Raw genomic sequence first — 19,450 nt, 5'->3', positions numbered from 1 at the left:
TTTAAAAAATCATGATCTACTATGTGCAGGCTTCATTTACCTGTTGCAGTACAAGCCTTTGAGTGAACACAACACAGACTTCAACTGGGATCGTCTGGTTTTCTTACAAACAAGAATGCAAAGATGCTATAAATCTACACAGTGACTTCAGTTACCCGATTTACTGACATGTAGAAGCATATAGAATTCAAATGTGTAACCTCAAATGCAAACCAAAGTAGTATCATTAAACAGAAGGTAATAGAACACAACTTTATTGAAACAGTCTCAACCAATAACATCAGCGTACAAAGAGGTGGTGGCGCAAGAGGTGACAGAGGGGTGAAAAAAAGAAAGAAAGAACACAAATGCCTTTATGAAAATTATAAGATCAAAAGGAAAAAGTGTCTGACAGCACAGGGCAGAAGGAAATCATTCTCATGGAATCAGATCGACAGTGGCAGGGTATTTTTTGCATTTATTTTGTACAAAAAATAAATTAATGAAATCTTTCAAGTTTACAGGAATATCTATGTTGTTTTATATCACACAGACTTGCTGATAATCCTACATGTGGAGAAGTTCAGCCTTCTGCGTTAGAACGTTAAGAGGATCTAGACAGACCAATGCAGGCTGACTGATAAGTAGGCCAAGAGTTTAAAAAAAATAAGTTTACCAATGAGAAACAAAACATTGTTATAAAAGTGAGCTGGGGCGAACACATTCAAAAATCCTGAATGTTAAACACGGCGCAACTTGACGGTCCTTCGGATCCTTTAGGATCTCATTGCTTGAGCATTTCCTCTTGACAAACTTCGAGGTCCTTGGGCCGGGCCCCGCTTGTAGTTCTGCTGATATCCCTCCTTGAAGAAACAACGGGGATTTACAATAACTGGCCAATTTGAAAATGCACCGAATAAAAGATACTATATGAGCCTTTGTTGGTACATTAAATGTATTAAAGTTAATAATGAAAGGACCCCTTACCCGTTGGTAGGTGTTATTGGAATAGTCTCGAGAGGTGTTGAATTGGGTTTGACCATAACCACTGCTGGGAGCATTTGAGAAAGGAGGGCGATAGCCTTCATAACCCCCTGACAACAAAATACATTGGAATTAACACAGATTTGTGTCATTTCAACATGCATTGTGCCATTACAGTGAATCGTGAGGCCACATGTTGCGTCTCTGTAAAACATAGTTTGATGCTTGTACCTCTAAATCCATTGGAGGAGCCCCGATATCCGTTCATCATGCCACGGCCGTTCCTGGGTCCACCCCTAGGCACAGCCCTGCTGTTGTAGAAGGACTGGCCCGGCTGTCCAAACCCTGCGCCCGGAGAGGACTCTTCATGGCCTCCTGCTGATGGCAGGACATGCTCTTGGGGCTGGAACCCACCAACAACTGCACGAAACACACGAAACAAGAGATTTCACAAGTCTATTATAGAGTGTTTTTTGCCTTATGGCATGCTGATCGACACTTATTTCAACTTCAGCATTGTCATCAACGGGCTGTCTTGTCCTGCAGCACAGAGGCCCCTGAAATCCTGACACATATTTAATTAATTTATCTATAAACATTACATCTTGTTCCTACAAAATAAAATATGTCTTTAAGGGTTTCGGGGGCTCTATACAAAAACCTTTGTGTGAATATTTCCGTTCTCCTTATACTGTCGGGTGAATGTAAAAGTTACGCCAAACAATGTCAACAGCTTTTTCAGTGCATGTCAACTGCTTGGTCTTAAGATATGCAACCAGCCAGAGCTATACCCTCACCTGACTGTAGTGTCTCCTGTGGGATGTCAGGCTGGTCTGTAGCACTCTCTGACTGGCTGCTGAAGCCCTGTCCATAGCCACCAGGGAACTGGCTGGGCTGCTTCAGAGGGTCTGCTTGCCCATCAGTGGCTGGAGGTACGGGTGCATTCAGATTAAATACCTGAAGAGGAAAATAAATGTCCTTTAACAATTGTAATTCCGAGCAAGATGAACTGTAGGATTGGGAAATGAGGGGCCATGTCAAATTGTTACCTGGTTAGATGGTGCACCAATAATAAACCATTTCTTTGCTGCTACTAATAAGCCGTCCTTAAATATTTGATTTACTTTGCTAATCCTTAGCTTGTACAAACAAGTCCAAAACGGGACATTTTCCAACATAATGTATTCAATAAGTCCAAACATGTTCACTGTTATATTGACTACTACGTCCCAGATAAAAAGCGTACCGCTTGCACTGACTGGAATGGTGCGGCGTTGACATTGATGCCTCCAGTGTGAGTGGATTTGGAGACAGGTGGGAAAGCAGAGGACAGGGAACAAGGGGCGGGGGACTGCTCAGATGAGAGAGACATTGACACCTGGGGAGGGAGGAAGGAGGAAATTCAGAAGGCAAGGAAACAAGGATTGAGGAGATGTCAGTGGGAGAGACGGGATCTCTGATTTTTCCCCTTAAAGCTCCTTTCTATATTATTATCACATTTCAATGATACATCCAATATATCCCCGTAATACACAGTAACTAAAATCATGACATGTCAGAGAGCATCATATTTAATCCACGTAGCAGCACTTTTAAAAATACGGCCCACATAATACAAGAAATAACCTGTACTACCTCTCAAGCACAACAAAGCAACCACTTCCTGTTGTGCCTCCACTCTACTTACTTGTGAGGAGTCCTGTGGTCCAGACACTGTTTGAGGAAGTCTGGACTCTGAGTGGGCTGTTTGAAAAAAAAAAAGAGGCTCATTAGAAGAAAATAAAAGTTGCCAACAGGTGTATAACGCTTCTAGGATAATATATACAAATCACTAAACAGTCATAAGTCCCTAATCAATAGAATATGTGAGAGTATATGTTCAGAGTTATGGCAAATTAACCGGCACTCACCTGAGGGGCAGCCCATCTGCTGCAGGTCGAGGGTTTGCACAGGCTTCATCGGCTGGGCGGACACGATGGCTGGGTCCAGAGCCTGGCCGTCAAACTCCAACATGGAGTCCTAGGAAAACCAAACAAGAGTAAACACATTGCCGGGTCATGGATCAGATGTAGGGGCAGTGCAGTAATGGAGTAACTTAAAGAGCTGGGGTCAATCTCCTGTGTCAGCAAGCATTTGCCCCACTCAAGGCTTTGAGCAGCTGAGAACATAAGGCTGGTTGAGTCAGTATCATCTTCTTAATCTTTTCCTGCAATATGCTTTTAAGTTATTGGAATTTGTTTTACCTTATTATATTTTTAACATGGATCTGTTACCTTCTTTTTTCCTTTTATTATTGTTGTCGGTTTTTCAGTTTGGTGTGTGACCGTTTAATTTGCGTTTCTGAAAAGCGCCCCACAAAATAAGTCTCTTACAACATGACACTGGGTCCGCACTTTCTGTAACTGACTGCTTGAGAGGGACCTCTATGTGAAAGGAGACACAGATTTCACTGCATGAATCAATGAGATATCTCAATGTATGAGCAACACATTGATTGTGTCCATCTCTGAGCAGTAACAGCGGGTTATCTGGACACCACAGCACATGCTGGACCTTTTTACCTGCATGAAGTTGTACGTCCCTTGCATTTGGGCCATGAGGTCTTGCACAACCTGCTTCCTGACCACGGGGTCGGCGTCAGGTGGGGGGGTGCCATGGTTCACAGTAACGGTTGGCTCTGTAGCCAGTGGGGCAGGGGGCTGGTGCTGGAGGGAATTCACCATCTATTCAACACACAGACACGTGACAGGCACATTGAAGTGTTGACAAATATGCGTAGTGGCATTAAGGAGTCGGATGCAGTAGTGCAGTATTACCTGAGCCTCCACTGCCCACTCCTCCACTTGGTCTTTGTCTGTACTACTGTACAAAGTATCTGGAATGAACTGTCTGTTTACGAACTATAACACAAGAAAATGTAAAAGAAAAAGAAAATAAGTAAGACAGTGTAATACAACGAAGAAAAGAAACAACGTGTTTGACTGTCTTCAAACAATAAAATGGTTAGTAGATGAACACACAAATCGATTACTTGATTTAATAAACAGATTGAGAATCTTACAAAAGCATCACTGAGCTAAAAGTATAAAATAGCAACTAATCGACTAGAGAATCCTTAGTTGACAAAGACCAAAACGTCCATTAATAGGCGGGAAGTCCTTAACATCTTTCAACTGCAAAATTGGAATTTATGGAATTATCTATGCAATACTCAGACATCTCACCTCTGTGGTTTCCACTGCAATTGGCTCTGTGTATTTTTCCGTAACTGTTCCTTCTGGAGAGAAAAAGCAAGTGTGAAGACTGTTTTATTTAAATCGGTAAAACAAAAATATGTAACACCCGCGTATATGCAAATGTGTTGTTTTGTTAGCTACCAGGTTCTGATGGCTGCTTCCCAGCCATAGACTCGGCCACCACAGTCTGCTCGTCTTGCTCCTCTTCCTCCACGCACGTCCCATTCTGATGAGTCTGTGCTCTGTTAAAGTAACCACTCAGCAGCACTTTGTCCAGAGTGTCCTTCAGTGACTTGTCTGGAACAAAGACAGCGAGACAAGTTAAAACAAAACATAACGCGATACATATACGTGAATTACCTAATGAATTTGAGGACTGTGTTAAGATTCAAAAGGCAGTGAAGAAGACTGCTAGACGGGTCGAGAATCACGAGAAAGACCAAGAGCCATGAATACTTACATGTGGTCCCTGCCACAGCTTTGTCTCGGCCCTCAACTAGTTCCAACAAGTGTACTGAGGCCTCTTCATATTGGCCAGTCAACCTGCAGGTTACACAACAGAGTAAATATACAATCTGGTAGTATGCGATTAGACCAACATTCTTACTCGCTGAGCAGTTATTCACACATTATAACCATCATTTAGAAAACATCTTTAAGCAGTGATAATTCCACTGTAACCACCGCACATAACTTATGCACACTTAAATATTAGCAGCAGCTCATACCTGACGTCGTAGTTCCTATCAGGTCCCACTAGTTTGTACAACTCATCGAGGGATGTGAGGTCGGCGTCAGTGAGCAAAGGGGAACCAGAGGCGTCGGGTCGTTTAAGGTCCTGCCTGACATTCTCGTCTCCCAACTGGTCCAGTAAAAACTGGAGCTCCAAAACTGTCTTCAGCCGCTGTTGATCCGTCTCCTCCCGCTGCAGCTGCTCCCGTCTAGCGGTCTTCTTCACTGCCTTTTGAATCTGAACAGTCAGACAAAAACATGTTAAGAACCTGGTTAAGTTTCACTCTGTACATTTACAGGGTCTAACAAGTGTTGCTGATCAATGGCCATCACTCTCCTGGTCGCTCAATGACCCGAGTCTGTATTCAGGGGATTCTTACCATGTTGGGTTGTTATGATATGCTGCCTCAAGTCTTATCCCTGGAGTACAGTATCAGTAACTATCGGTCATTGTAGCCGTTATATTTGTAAGCAAGATCTCAATTTAGAATTTACTTTTCAAAAGACTGGGGTCTGAGAGGGAATACGGGGTTTCCTGTTTAGTAAGCACTAAATGTTACTCCAGAGGAATATCTCATTGATAAAACCGTGTCAATAATAGCAGCAGCAGCATGTTATGAGAAGAAGCTTGACTTAGGACTTCACCTCTTGACCCAGTGCCAGGAAGCTCTTCTGCAATTCTCGAGCAAAGTCAAGGTTGTTGGTGATCTCTTGGTACTTCGTCAAGGCATCCTTCAGGTACATAAGAGAAAAAAATTGAGATTTGTGAATCATGTAAAAATATTTACAATAATAAACAATAGTGTTGCAAAAAAAGTATCGCAATACCCGGCAGATTAAAAAAAAAAAAAAGTACACTACAACAAGTTATGAGTCCCGAAACTTTAGAAATGACAGTGTTTTAATGAGAGCTGTATTTTTGAGTTGCGTTGGTGTGCGACAGCAGGGCAGTGTGTGTGTGTGTGTGTGTGTGTGTGTGTGTGTGTGTGTAGCTGCGCTCTGCTTCCACTCACAGCAGACATAGTTGCCATATTTTTCTCTCAAATCTGCAAATACAAGTGCTCTTGCCGACCGGTCCACGGCTTGTCGGCTAAACAGACTCGCAGAGCAAAATATGGCACTATGGTAATGTAGCCGAGGGTTATGACTTGCAATACACTTAATAGGTAATACACATTATAACACGGAGGCTCCATCATTCTTAACCAAGACAGAAAACGGCATCGCATTAAAGCTTCACTTTTTCCGTGCTTACCTTTTACAATAAAAGCCACAGACATTTACACTGCAAAATTCACTCAAGAGTATGACGTACGAGGCAACGCAACAAGACAGTTTACAGTAAGATAGCTTACAGTACTGCCAGCATCCATCTCTGCAAGGATTTAACCTGATATAAGCAGCAGTGTTGCATGTAAAGTTGGATAGATGTGAAGTGTAAAGAGACGATCTTAATTAAGAGTCATCATTTTGGTATCGGGACAACACTAAAAAAACAAGTTGTACACAAACTGCCATTGTCTTATCTTACCAGCTGATCCTGATTCAGTTGTTCTCCATTACTCTTCCTTGTCTGACAGTCATCGAGTTTGGACTGTAAGAATATTGAGAAACACAAAATGGGAAAGAGAAAAAAAATCACATTCTTGCATATCAGAAATTGATCTCTCACCCCCAAAATGACCATTTGTATATCAATTACTCATGTTACCTTGAATTCTTGAATAAAACTTTGTTTTTCTTAGACACCACTGGTTGGTAAGTGCTGAACATATGACTGTGTAAAGCAGACTTGAATTAAACTGTTCAAGCTTTGAGAGTTTATAAACTGATTTTTGATTCGTTAAACCTGGCCTACTTCTATTCCTCAAGGATTGCTACGGTTTTAGATTCTCCATTCACCCTGGAGACATCACGAAACACAAAGTTTTATTCAAGTCAACTCAGTTGCTGTGCTCTGATGGGCAGTTACCACTGGTTAGCATTTAAAATGTAACAGAAGAGTCCATTTAGTAAGCCCACTTACATTCAGTACCTACTCTGAACTTTGTTAATCTACAGGAGACGTCTTAATCTGTGTCCTCCCAAATTTGAAATAGAGATTTTTATGTCATATCCTACATACTCTGTAAAAAAAAGCCCAATGACATCATCAACAACACATTGACAAAAACAAAACAAATCTCACATAGTACTTTGAATTAAACAAGAGCAAATGTGACAACACATTTTCAACGGATTTCTAAGGAACAAGCAATACCTTTTTCTTTTCCATGTTGCGAACCTTCTTGTCAATCACAGCAAGAACCTGTTTCATGGCCTCAGAATTACTTCCACCTCCCAGGTCTGGAATGGCAGCCTGGACAGCATTGTTGCCAACCATCATTGAAGGCATCTAGAGAGAGACAATGTATTTTAGGCATTAAAAGACTTTTCAGCCCTGAGCATAAGCAGGGACTTAAACAAGTAAGAAGTCCATCTTTAGTAAAATAAATAAATAAAAAGCACATGGCATGAACTGCTCTGTGTTAAATCACCGATGACAGGGAAGACTACAGAGCAATGGCCTGTTATGTATGGACAGCTGATATTTTCACTGTTGTACAGAATAATTAATCCTGCAATTATTTAAGGTTTGTTTGTAACATTTGGATATGTATACATACGACATGTTATTAACATTAGAACGATAACAGCATCATTACTTTATGAGCTCTTTGTTACACAATTACAGGATATCAATAAGATCTTCAGATGAACACATTTCCATTGGAGCTATGTATGTCTGTGTGTTTATCTGTGAGGGAGAAGCTAAAGAAAGCTCGAGTAATAACGCCTTCTTTACTACAGAAACATTTTCCTTTTTAGTGTTTGTAAACATTGTCATTAAACCAGTGCTGTCATTGCTTGTCTGTTACGAGTTTAATTTCGTCTAGAGTTAACCTCGAGATATTCAAACACAGAGCACTGGGCCAGAGGAAGTGATACCGACGGGATCGAGCAAATCAACCCGTCTTTGATTTGGGCAAAAGGGACGAATAAAACCTACTATGACATACCATGTTCATCGCAAAGTAGTTACTTGGTCAGCTGGGGTTGATTAATTGTAAAGAAGCTGTAATACATTTGAAAATTTGACAGAGGAAGTTAGCACAAGTTAAAATGTCGGCCTTCTATTCAAAGTTAAAAACCTTTGCTATCTTGAAGAAACCGGACCAGACGCTAGCCATACGCAACTAACGCAAAGTCACGCAGTGTCAGTTAACGTTGAAATGTCTATTTTTGGCCTGGTTAGCAAGCTAGCCTTTCACTGCAAGATTAACGATAGCTAGCTAACGTTATATCAAATACATTTGATGAGCAAACACTGGTCCTAATCTCCCCATTGTTAGCTGAAAAGCTAGCGTGCCCGTTAACGGGCCGCTAGCTAATGCCCCAAGGTAACCAGATTTCAGTTAACACTAAATCAATTTAAAAAAATGTTATTCTGGGTTCATAGGAAATACATGTCGTCGAAATAATGTTTATAACTGCAAAGAACAAAGACCACCTTGGGATGCTATGACAACTCGTTTTGTGCAGTCGTCTCGACAAAAGACGATTTATTTAACAAATAACGTTACAGGTTAAAAAGCTATTTGTTGGTGGTGCCGTGAATCCCATACCTTTATACTCTTTGTCTTCAAAGAGATTTTCTTTGTCGGATTTAACGTTAGCTGTATAAGAGCAGTTCGATCCTTTAACTTCCAGTGGTATTTTTCTCGAAGGATGCTCACGCTCACGCTCACTGCTGCTGAGCTAACGGCAGGCTAACGGTAGCACCTACAAGGACCCCTCCGCTGACCTCAAGATTGCCTGACAGTAAACATATGTATACAAATGGGATAGGAGTCATCATTCTACTGTTACTTTGTCTTCCTCCTCTATCAGAAACGATTTAAACTTATGAATGTCAAAGCGCGGCCATTACATATGGTTTTGGGACCCAGTGAGCACTAACCCGGATTTCAACGTTGATTTCTGGTTTAAAACAGGTTGAAATGGAGTCTGAACATCTTAGACCTATTTTCACCGTATTTTCAACCGGCTAAATTACGGTTACAATATCAATGTGTCACAAAACAGCAATTTGTTTTAAAATATTGATGGTTTGTTCAGTTGTAGGTTGAAAGAGAAACGATTTTGGTTACTTGAATGTATTTCTCCAAAATCATATTACGCTGTCCGGGGAAAAATAGTTTACATGAAGACGTGATTTCAACGCATTTAATGTTTTATACAAAATGTCATCAATATGGAACTATAGACTGTGTGCTGTCAACAAGAAGCTCCCAGGACATCGTAATGAGAGCAGAGCACATTCTGTCTGTAGTTCATGTAAAATACGTGTGTGTGTGTGTGTGTGTGTGTGTGTTTACTGCTGGAACACGCATGCGCTGGGTACTGGTTTTGAACTGTCTGCAGGAAGAATTAACATATAAAAGTCTGTCCATTCTTGGTTAAAGACTCCGGTATCTCTGGCCACTTTTCTCTTTTTGGAGAACGTCATGTGAAATAACTTCACTACTAAAGTGTCCTTTACTACTGAACTACTTTATTCCAATATTGTAAACCAAAATATCATTACCATACCACTAATATCATGTTATGCTCAGTCACCATGCGGGCGAAGCTGCTAGCTTGTAGTGTTAGCATGTTAGCTTTAGCTGTTTACGAACATGTTTACGAACATTACCAACTTGTTTTATTTACAGATGTCCAGCTTGAAAATATGGCAGATCTCCTGAAAAAGAGATTATGGTTGTATATAAAGAACATTGTTTATATTTATATTGTACTTAATAAATACAAATGAACTGTTGCCTGTGTCACTTGGTCTTTTGTCCTTTAAGTGGAAACTGATGATGTGTTACTATGATTAAGTATTTAGTTGCTACATATTGATCTGAGAGCATTTTGACGTTGAAAACACGGTGACGTTGAAAACACGTTGAAAAGTGAAAGTTTTTTAGCCGACTATTTGAAGACGTTGATTCAACGTTCACGTTTAGAACAGATTTCCATGTGATTTCCAATACTGGCTTTCAACTGATAAATGTGGATGTGGTTTCTTAGTAAGCCTGTAAAATGATGATATATTATTATTAGCACAATGTAGAGGACGTAAAATTGTAGTATTGCAAATCACGTTGAAATCTGGTCTAAGCGTGAACGTTTAATCAACGTCTACAAATAGTCAGTGGAAAAACTTTCACTTTTCAACCAATTCTGAACGTCTTTTCAACGTGGGGCGTAGACGTTTTTTAAACGTCTTTTCAACGGAAAAATGCTCACTGGGCTGGTCCGGACTGCGCTCCACGTAGTGACCCCTGGTATAGCATGTTGAATAAAGTAATAAATAAGTGATAGTATAGCATGTTAAAAAAAGTCATAAATAAGTCATATTATAGCATGTCGAATAAAGTCAGTAGTAAAATGAAAATTGGGTAATCTTTTCTTCCAATCAGAGCAGTAAAACGTGCCATGCAAACAAAAAAATAATTAATAGAAAGACTCATTATTTGTCTCAATAACTATTATCCACCAAATAATTCAGTTCAAAACTGTTTTACAGTCTTAAATCCATCAATTGACTAATTCCCAAACTCAGGTGCAGGTGAGATTCGGGTGTGGATATAGTTACCATACAGTACACGGGATGCAATATATTAGCATTTGAATATGAATTTGCAAACATAGACAGCTTAACAAAGTTAAAGGATAAATTGTGGAGTTACTTGCAACAGCTTAAACTTTTGTTGTGACTTGTTGCATGTATGATTTAAAATATCTGCAATCTGCAAGGCAATAGACAAAATGTTTTTTTAATATACAGTGTTATTTCATTACTGCTAATGGGTCGTAATGTGTGGAGTTTTGTGAAAACTGTGCCATGGAAAACATGGTGAATGCTGGACTAGCAAATAGTGAATTCATAAAAGGAGACATTATCTGCCCTTGAGAACAGAATAGAATGCTGGATGGAACATGTGTGTTCCATGACTCTGAATAAATTAGAATGTTGAGGTTTCATCTTGTGTTGTGGCAACCAGGGGGACGTGGAGGCAAGATTCAGCTATAAAACAGGTGACTCAGAGACAGTAGCCGTGTAACGACGTGTATAAAGCACAAATCCTGTGCAAATTAACCTCAGTATCTTCAAAAGGTAGTTGCCCTGTTCTTCTCGGAGCCAATGTTGACGGTGGGTGTTTGGACTATGGGGAAGACTCAGTCGCGCTCTTAAACCCTACATGGTGATAGGTGTCGCTGTGTGGGGCAAGCCATCGCGGCCCAGAGGACGTGTTCCTTTGGAGCTTGAGTGGCTGCCAACAGCAGAGTGTAAAGATGGTCGGCCAGGCTTCAATGCTACCTGGGGGCAGGAAGTCTGCGTGCCAGTCTGCCTCAGAGCTCACTTCAGGCTTCCGGTATGTCCGATGTAGGATGCTGTGGTAAGATACTTGCACCAAACTCCTGTCGTGTAAACCAGTAGCATATCTGACCTGTAACTTTGGATTCAGAATATACTTTGACTGCAACCACTTTTAGTAATTTGGCTCAGGATGTTTGGTGCCACCTAAATGATTTTAGGTTTACCAAATCCCTCCTTGAATATCAAATTGTTAACATTGATTATTTACTAAGAGTAAAGTACAGCAAAGCTTTGCGTGATATTTTGAAATATATTTTTTAGAATCATACAGTTGTATATTAATTAACAAACTACGGTATGTAAAATTTTGGGATTTACTCCAACTGTCATGGGGTGTGGTGTTGGACCCAAAAGCAGACATGACCAGGGATTTTGAGGGAAAACGAAAGGGTTTAATAATTACATTCATTGAACTCACCTGCCAAGTCCACCCAACTGCCTTCCATCATCACCCAACAGTACATCTACCCCGGTTCCCTGTCTCTGGGCCCGAGATTGTTGCTGCGGCCTAGCAAGACCACAAAAAGGGTGGCCGGAGGCCAGCCCGTGATTGTTGCTGCGGCCCAGAGACAGGGAACCGGTGTAGATGTACTGTTGGGTGATGAGTAGATGGAAGGCAGCTGGGTGGACTTGGCAGGTGAGTTGAATTGTTGCTGCGGCACAGCAAGACCACAAAAAGGGCGGCCGGAGGCCAGCCCGATATTGTTGCTGCGGCCCAGCAAGACCACAAAAAGGGCAACGTCCTGATTACATCCATTCAACTCACCTGCCAAGTCCACCCAGCTGCCTTCCATCTACTCATCACCCAACAGTACATCTACCCCGGTTCCCTGTCTCTGGGCCCGAGATTGTTGCTGCGGCCCAGCAAGATCACAAAAAGGGCGGCCGGAGGCCAGCCCGAGATTGTTGCTGCGGCCCAGCAAGACCACAAAAAGGGCGGCCGGAGGCCAGCCCGAGACTGTTGCTGCGGCCCAGCAAGACCACAAAAAAATCGCCCTCCGGCCAGCCCCAGATTGTTGCTGCGGCCCAGCAAGACCACAAAAAGGGCGGCTTCCGGCCAGCCCGTGATTGTTGCTGCGGCCCAGAGACAGGGAACCGGTGTAGATGTACTGTTGGGTGATGAGTAGATGGAAGGCAGCTGGGTGGACTTGGCAGGTGAGTTGAATTGTTGCTGCGGCACAGCAAGACCACAAAAAGGGCGGCCGGAGGCCAGCCCGATATTGTTGCTGCGGCACAGCAAGACCACAAAAAATCGCCCTCCGGCCAGCCCCAGATTGTTGCTGCGGCCCAGCAAGACCACAAAAAGGGCGGCTTCCGGCCAGCCCGTGATTGTTGCTGCGGCCCAGAGACAGGGAACCGGTGTAGATGTACTGTTGGGTGATGAGTAGATGGAAGGCAGCTGGGTGGACTTGGCAGGTGAGTTGAATTGTTGCTGCGGCACAGCAAGACCACAAAAAGGGCGGCCGGAGGCCAGCCCGATATTGTTGCTGCGGCACAGCAAGACCACAAAAAATCGCCCTCCGGCCAGCCCCAGATTGTTGCTGCGGCCCAGCAAGACCACAAAAAGGGCGGCTTCCGGCCAGCCCGTGATTGTTGCTGCGGCCCAGAGACAGGGAACCGGTGTAGATGTACTGTTGGGTGATGAGTAGATGGAAGGCAGCTGGGTGGACTTGGCAGGTGAGTTGAATTGTTGCTGCGGCCCAGCAAGACCACAAAAAGGGCAACGTCCTGATTACATCCATTCAACTCACCTGCCAAGTCCACCCAGCTGCCTTCCATCTACTCATCACCCAACAGTACATCTACCCCAGTTCCCTGTCTCTGGGCCCGAGATTGTTGCTGCGGCCCAGCAAGATCACAAAAAGGGCGGCCGGAGGCCAGCCCGAGATTGTTGCTGCGGCCCAGCAAGACCACAAAAAGGGCGGCCGGAGGCCAGCCCGAGATTGTTGCTGCGGCCCAGCTAGACCACAAAAAGGGCGCCCTCCGGCCAGCCCCAGATTGTTGCTGCGGCCCAGCAAGACCACAAAAAGGGCGGCTGGAGGCCAGCCCGAGATTGTTGACAAGGTATGTTGACGAGGTATGTTTCTAAATGGCAGTGGCACGGCCAGCCTACTGACCGTACCTTGCACATGTTTAAAGTAAAAACATGAATGTCTCAACCTGTGTATTATTTGAAAAGCTTAGTATTGAATGCACAATAACAAGGTATGTTTATACATGGCACTAGGCCCAGTTTAATATAAAACACAATTTTATACAATATATATAGGGAGTCCCTGCTCCATCTCTATCAGTTTGGGGGTCCTTGGCCTGAAAAACGGTTGAAGATCTAGATTCTAGATCTTCAACCTGCCCCTACTGTCTTCAACACCCCCACCAGTGTTGACTCTCCAAAAGTTTAACTTTACTTTGCACAATTTGATGAATATATTTGTTCACTGTAAATTACGTTTCTCCTGATTGAACAACCTGTCCCTACCTGTATAATTGTTTGTTTCAGTTCTCATATTTATTATGTTTTTTGTTATGTGTGTTATGTTATTTCAAACTAATTTGCAATCATAACAAGTGTGGTTTTTGTTGGTGAAATGTTTCTTGTATACAAAGAACAATTACTTACTGTAAAATCTTTTAGGTGTGTTTTCTAGACTTACACGGGTTATGAAAAAAAGTAGGAAAATAATCTTTGTGTTGATTTTGGAAGTTTTACCAAGCTTCAAGATCTGAGAGACAATCATGATTTAAGAGTCTGCTTTTGAACAGCAACCTCCTGGCTTCCGTGTAGTATAACTCAACCTATCCACAAACATTTAATTAAACGTTGAAACACCTCAACTCTACTGCAATGAGCTTGGTTCCATTGTGCTCTGGCAGCCCCGGTTGCGCGAGTGTGAATGGCGTCATTCAAAAAGGTTTAAGATCTGAACCCAGCTTCTGCTGTTATAAAGAGAGTGTAAACTTGAGTTAAAAAGATAGAAAGTCCACGAGCCCCATGACCTCACCGTGAGCAGAACTTTGACCACAATTGTGGAAAGTAAAATCTCAGAATGAGATAAATTGCAGGACATAGATCAAACTGAAATAAAAATCACGCCTAGTGATAGTGAAGCATGAACACAAGATGGCGCAGGTGTACCATATCCTGGAAGTAGAATGATGAAAAAACGTCGCTATATAAAATGTTGTATTTCTGACGTGATCCTTGGATGTGTGCTCACCGTGATGGTGTTGGAATTTATATTGGTTTCTTTCTCTTATCTTTTCTGTAGTTTTCAGTGGGTACCGTACAAGGAATCCACACTCATGTGGTGATATGCGTATTGAGTCCTGAAAGGAAAGAACTCAGACAGTGAAATGTAGAAATGGAATGGCAAAAACCAGGGCAAAAGTTTCATGAGATTGTTTTACCAGATTTACTGTACTGACCAGGTTTTACCATATAAAAACTACCAAACCAAAACACAATCCAGAAAGCATGTGTACTAGTAGTAGTGCTGATTTAATATTCATATCTTAAAATCAACACAGCCAGTGTTTTAATGAGTCAAATCAAACCTTCTACCATTACAGTTATAAAATGTTGTGCAATTAACAAACACTTGCATTTACTCTAGACATTTCTCAGCAGAGACTGAGTTGATAGAACCTACCTACAACTCCAGTTTTATCTCTATAATGGTATATAATAAAGCACTCAGAACCATATTTATATATTTTTAATTTGCATCAAATGGTAAAAAAAACAGCATTCAAGAGCATCCGTATTATCAAAGCTTCAGTGCTTTAGAGCTTTTCAATGAACTTTAACTCTATATTTTCACACCTCCATCATGATCCCTGTGTCTGGCTATCTGTCCGATGAAGGGTATGTCTATAACAAGTGAGGTGGGGGTGAATGGATATCTAGCTCCTCTCTCTGATGTGGGCAGCTGAGTAATGGCCGTACATCCTTCAGTGCTCCTCTCCTGCAGGACATCTGCCTGGGTTGAATATGTGCAGAGGATTTATTGGCTGAAAAACCACAAGAGCCCCACAAACACTTCGCCCCAGACCACTTGTAGTGCAAGGCAAGCACAAGAATTCATCTGCAACCCCTCTGGATTCTCCTTTTTCTATTTCCACCCACTATTTCAAACTATGTATCTTTACATGTTTATGTCCTTTCTCACAATTGTATTTATCTTAACCATGCCATCCAAACATGTTTTTATTTTATAAGTCACCAGAAACAGACTTAAAATTGGAATCTTGGATGTTTCCAGAGTTTTGGGGGGGAGTGCAAAGCGTTTTCCACTCATAGCCTCTCTTTAGTTAGTTGGACAACATTAATAATTCATGGCCCACATGTGCTACAGACAGATTACAAGCATCTCCACTTAAGTACCATCATTATCATTATTACAGCCGGAGAACTTTATTCACCATCTTGCAACTTGTGATTCATGCGATTGAGGTTTGATTTTGGATTGTGGTTCAATGGTGGATGTGTTTACAATACAGTCCTTTGGGACAAACTATGATGATTAGCAGCTCTAGTCCTGAGTATTTTAAAACCAATTTTCTTCTCACTGCATTACATTCACCAGACCATAACAGTGATGCCTTTGGTGATGTGGGTATTTTCAAAGATGCTGAATGACTTATGTCTTGTGCCACAGAGTTGCTGTGAAAATGCCAATCATTCATGAACACATATTTTTTGAAGGTAAGGGCACAGTGGCTAAGGCTAATGCTCTGTAAGGCTGGGGAACTAATGTTTGTTTGTTTTGTGAGTAGATTTAAAAGTTCTGTTCCTGATCTGCATTTCCATGCAGTGGGCCTGATTCTGGATGGTTACTCAGTTTTGTAGATGCACTCTTTGTAATTTTTTGTAATTATAATATATTTATAATTTTCCAATTTTTAGAGAATCTCATGATGTCCATTTTGACACTCACATTACCCAGAAAGAGATGTAACACAGCAAACATGTTTACCTCTGATAACCAGGACTATTAATCCTTTTATTGAAATATCTTCCATAACTTCATGAGCTCCAAGGAACACAAAGAAGTCAATCATCCAAATCTGATTCCATTTTATAAAAAACAAACAAAATCCCACACACACACATATACATTTATGTGTGTACACAGTAGATCAGTGATTCTCAACTGGTGGGTCGCGACCCAAAAGTGGGTCGCGGACCCGTTTTCAGTGGGTCGCGGGCCTTTGCCTGACAAAAAAAATAAATAAAAAAAATGTGATTTTATTTTGAAGGGCATTTTGCAGCGGAATTATTCCAGCATTTACGGCACATGTTCAGCGGTGCAGGAAAAACACCGACCAATGCGTTGAGAATCACATCAGGTGATGCCGCTCAGCCAATCAAATGGGTATTCTGACAAGTTTCCTGACTTGAGTGAGATGTACACACCGTGACACATGGGGGAGAGACGAGGATAGAGACAGCAGAGCAGGACTATTGATGTGAGAGTTGTGAAAGTCAAATCATAGGACGATTTCCAAAAGAGAAAAATGGCCAGAGAGACCAGAGTCATTCGACTCTGACTGGACAGACTCAGGTGAATTCTTCCAACACTAATTTCTCTTTTTGGAAGATGAGAAAAATATAATATCGTGGCTTTTCACTTCACCCTGAATGAACTGAATTTAAAGCTGCAGAGCAATTCAGTGAAAATAATTTTTCTAAAATTAATTTTGTTACATAATTTATTTTTTTATTTTACTTGAAATGAGAAGAACATTTATTTATGTATTTCTATGTATTATTTATAATCCATCCAGTTAAATTTGAAAAATGAGAATAATATTTGTTAAAATATAATTGATGTGTACTTTCTTTATTTGATTTGGCAGTTGTTTACTACACAGAGATGTTACTACTACTAGACTTATTGAATATAGATATACCCAAATTATATATATATATATATATATATATATATATATATGTAAATAATTTGGGTCGTGGGTCGCGGCTTGTCATTAAGGGGTGATGGTGGGTCCCGCAGCCAGACCAGTTGAGAACCACTGCAGTAGATGATAGGTCATTGTTTATTTTCCACAGCTGCTGTGTCACATATTGTGACAATTGAAAAGAGAAACATGAAGAACAATGTAGAATAATATACAATTATGCACGTATAACAAGCGTATTAAGAGTTTTTCATTGTATTTGTTTTCACTTTAGAGTTGGGACCTGTATAGAACAAAAAAACAAAGTTGTTAAGTTGCACAACCTATAAGTTACCAACTTTTCTCTGGAAGAAAGAGCAGAGGTTTCTCTTCCAAGTTGCACGTGTTTCCAGTTTCCACTTGTTTACATGTTTTGGTTTTCTTTCATCACAATTTCCTAATCTGCATCAGAAAGCCACACAGAAGTCAGTGAATTCAGTCAACTCATTAAAGTCATCATGTTTTGATATATGTGACAACTCGTTAAATAGTGATGATATCAAGCTTTAATGCAGAACATCTGCTATCCCTATTAAATATTTCAGTTTGCATATATTAAATCATATTGCTAGAAACTTAGACATAGTATGAGATAATAATGAAATCAGAACCAGTCTGAATGCCTGACCTGAATCAAACATGTATTTTTTTTGCCAAAGACATGTTACTTTTGTCCAAATTACGATTCAAATGAAAATAATTGTGAGGGAAAGTCGATATTTGAGTTTAATGAAAAACACAAGGTATCAGTAGCAATGACTCACTGAATTACACTTTCAGATATTACAGCAGGTAGGACAAATGTAAGTCACCTCTTGATCATACCAAAAAGCCACACATGTATATATTCTAAGTAACTGAGGATGCATGCGCAATATCTCAACCACATTCAGCACTCTTTGTGAGAGAAGTAGCAAACACATTTAAACATATTTCTGATGCAAATCAGTCTTTGTCAAGTGCCAGTGACTGTATTTACATGTTGAAAATGATGTTCACATGTGGTAAAAAGGAGGGTGTGCACAATAATTACGGAGTCGTTATTCTTATTTTTGTTACTGTTTTTCTGTTCTGCATTTGTTTTTCGGCATAACATCTCAGCTAAAAACTCCACTCAAAAGACCTCAGAGGCCTCAAAAGCATGCTTTAAGCTGTGAATAAACTCATAAACTACTCTTGCTTTCCCGTTTCATAATATTGATTCCTCGACCATGCACAGAGAGAAGTCTAGGCATATTCGTTTTATTTATGTTCAGCTATCACTGTGAAGAATGACGTTAATAAGAAGGTGGAGGAAAGGTCAAATCTGGCCTTTGACTTCCTGTTCTGCATTGCGTGACTAGTGTTGTTGGCTCCAAACCTTAGTACTGGGTCAGCACTAACCTGGTCTGCTCTGTAACAGAAAGCCACCACACAAACTGATGTTATCTGACAGCCTGAAACCGGAGCAGACCTGGCACTCCTGTCCTACAGAGCCTGGCCCAGAGGGCATTATGGGAACTCTCGGAAAACTGGCTTGGGGATGAAACATCCACAGAGGTTCATAGACTTTCAACCACCTCTGAAACTAGATTTGGAGAAACATCTGTCAGTCATGGACGTAGTTCAGGGCAGCTCTCTGGTTCCAGCTATATAATTAAAATTTCAGAATTGTATTTTCACCATTATATAAATTCATGCGGGAGAGACACATTATTGCTTTAAATGAAATACAAGTGCTAAAAATGTAATTATGTAGGCCACACTCAAAGGTTTGTCTTCGACATTCACAAGGAATATTAAAGAGCAAGCTTATTAATAGCAATAAATGATACACCTACACAATTGGATAGATAATGTGGTCAATAAAAAAAAGGAAAGTAGTATAATTTATATCAGATCAGATTAAAGGGCGATATTAGCACAATACACAAGCACAAGAATGCACCAGCCATAGTCAAAGTCAAAATAGGCAGATATTAGATTTCAGTAGATCCACATCAGAGATGACAGGAGATGAGCGAGTGAAATGTGTCATGTTTACTCTGAGTTTAGATTCAAATCAATTTGGATGAAAACCTAAACCCGGTGCCTGTGCATTTTAAAGTTATGG

General features: G+C 41.0%; 1 protein-coding gene across 4 annotated transcripts; it reads right to left on the bottom strand.

Moving 5' to 3' along the window:
- Positions 1-238: 238 nt before the first annotated feature.
- caprin1a (cell cycle associated protein 1a) lies at positions 239-8,755 on the bottom strand. Of its 4 annotated transcripts, XM_076109859.1 has the most exons (19): positions 8,597-8,744; positions 7,991-8,046; positions 7,192-7,326; positions 6,463-6,525; positions 5,577-5,663; positions 4,928-5,169; positions 4,660-4,742; positions 4,341-4,496; positions 4,188-4,240; positions 3,780-3,863; positions 3,525-3,686; positions 3,336-3,386; positions 2,874-2,982; positions 2,651-2,706; positions 2,210-2,341; positions 1,761-1,920; positions 1,195-1,383; positions 967-1,073; positions 239-842 (listed from the first exon to the last, which is right to left on the bottom strand). In XM_076109859.1, exons 2-19 carry the CDS (start codon positions 7,997-7,999, stop codon positions 756-758), a joined length of 1,965 nt encoding a protein of 654 aa, XP_075965974.1. In that variant the 5' UTR covers positions 8,000-8,046; positions 8,597-8,744; the 3' UTR covers positions 239-755. The 4 variants fall into 4 exon arrangements, with proteins under 4 accessions (XP_075965974.1, XP_075965975.1, XP_075965977.1 ...); XM_076109860.1 differs by lacking the exon at positions 7,991-8,046 and having other exon boundaries at positions 8,597-8,755; XM_076109862.1 differs by lacking the exon at positions 2,210-2,341 and having other exon boundaries at positions 8,597-8,746.
- Positions 8,756-19,450: the final 10,695 nt, after the last annotated feature.

Source organism: Anarhichas minor, unplaced genomic scaffold (assembly GCF_050575085.1).
Source record: "Anarhichas minor isolate MPS153535 unplaced genomic scaffold, ASM5057508v1 ptg000042l, whole genome shotgun sequence".
In the NCBI taxonomy this organism is placed as follows: Eukaryota; Metazoa; Chordata; class Actinopteri; order Perciformes; family Anarhichadidae; genus Anarhichas; species Anarhichas minor.
Note: the sequence above shows the minus strand (reverse complement) of the source record. Positions and strands in the feature narration are given on the sequence as shown.

Bases quoted from the DNA above. Each gene is read 5' to 3' on its own strand.
- caprin1a (XM_076109859.1), bottom strand. The intron at 5,170-5,576 runs GTGAAGTCCTAA...CTGACTGTTCAG, and splicing joins TCCTGGCACTGGGTCAAGAG to ATTCAAAAGGCAGTGAAGAA. The intron at 1,074-1,194 runs GTACAAGCATCA...TTTTGTTGTCAG, and splicing joins CTCCTCCAATGGATTTAGAG to GGGGTTATGAAGGCTATCGC.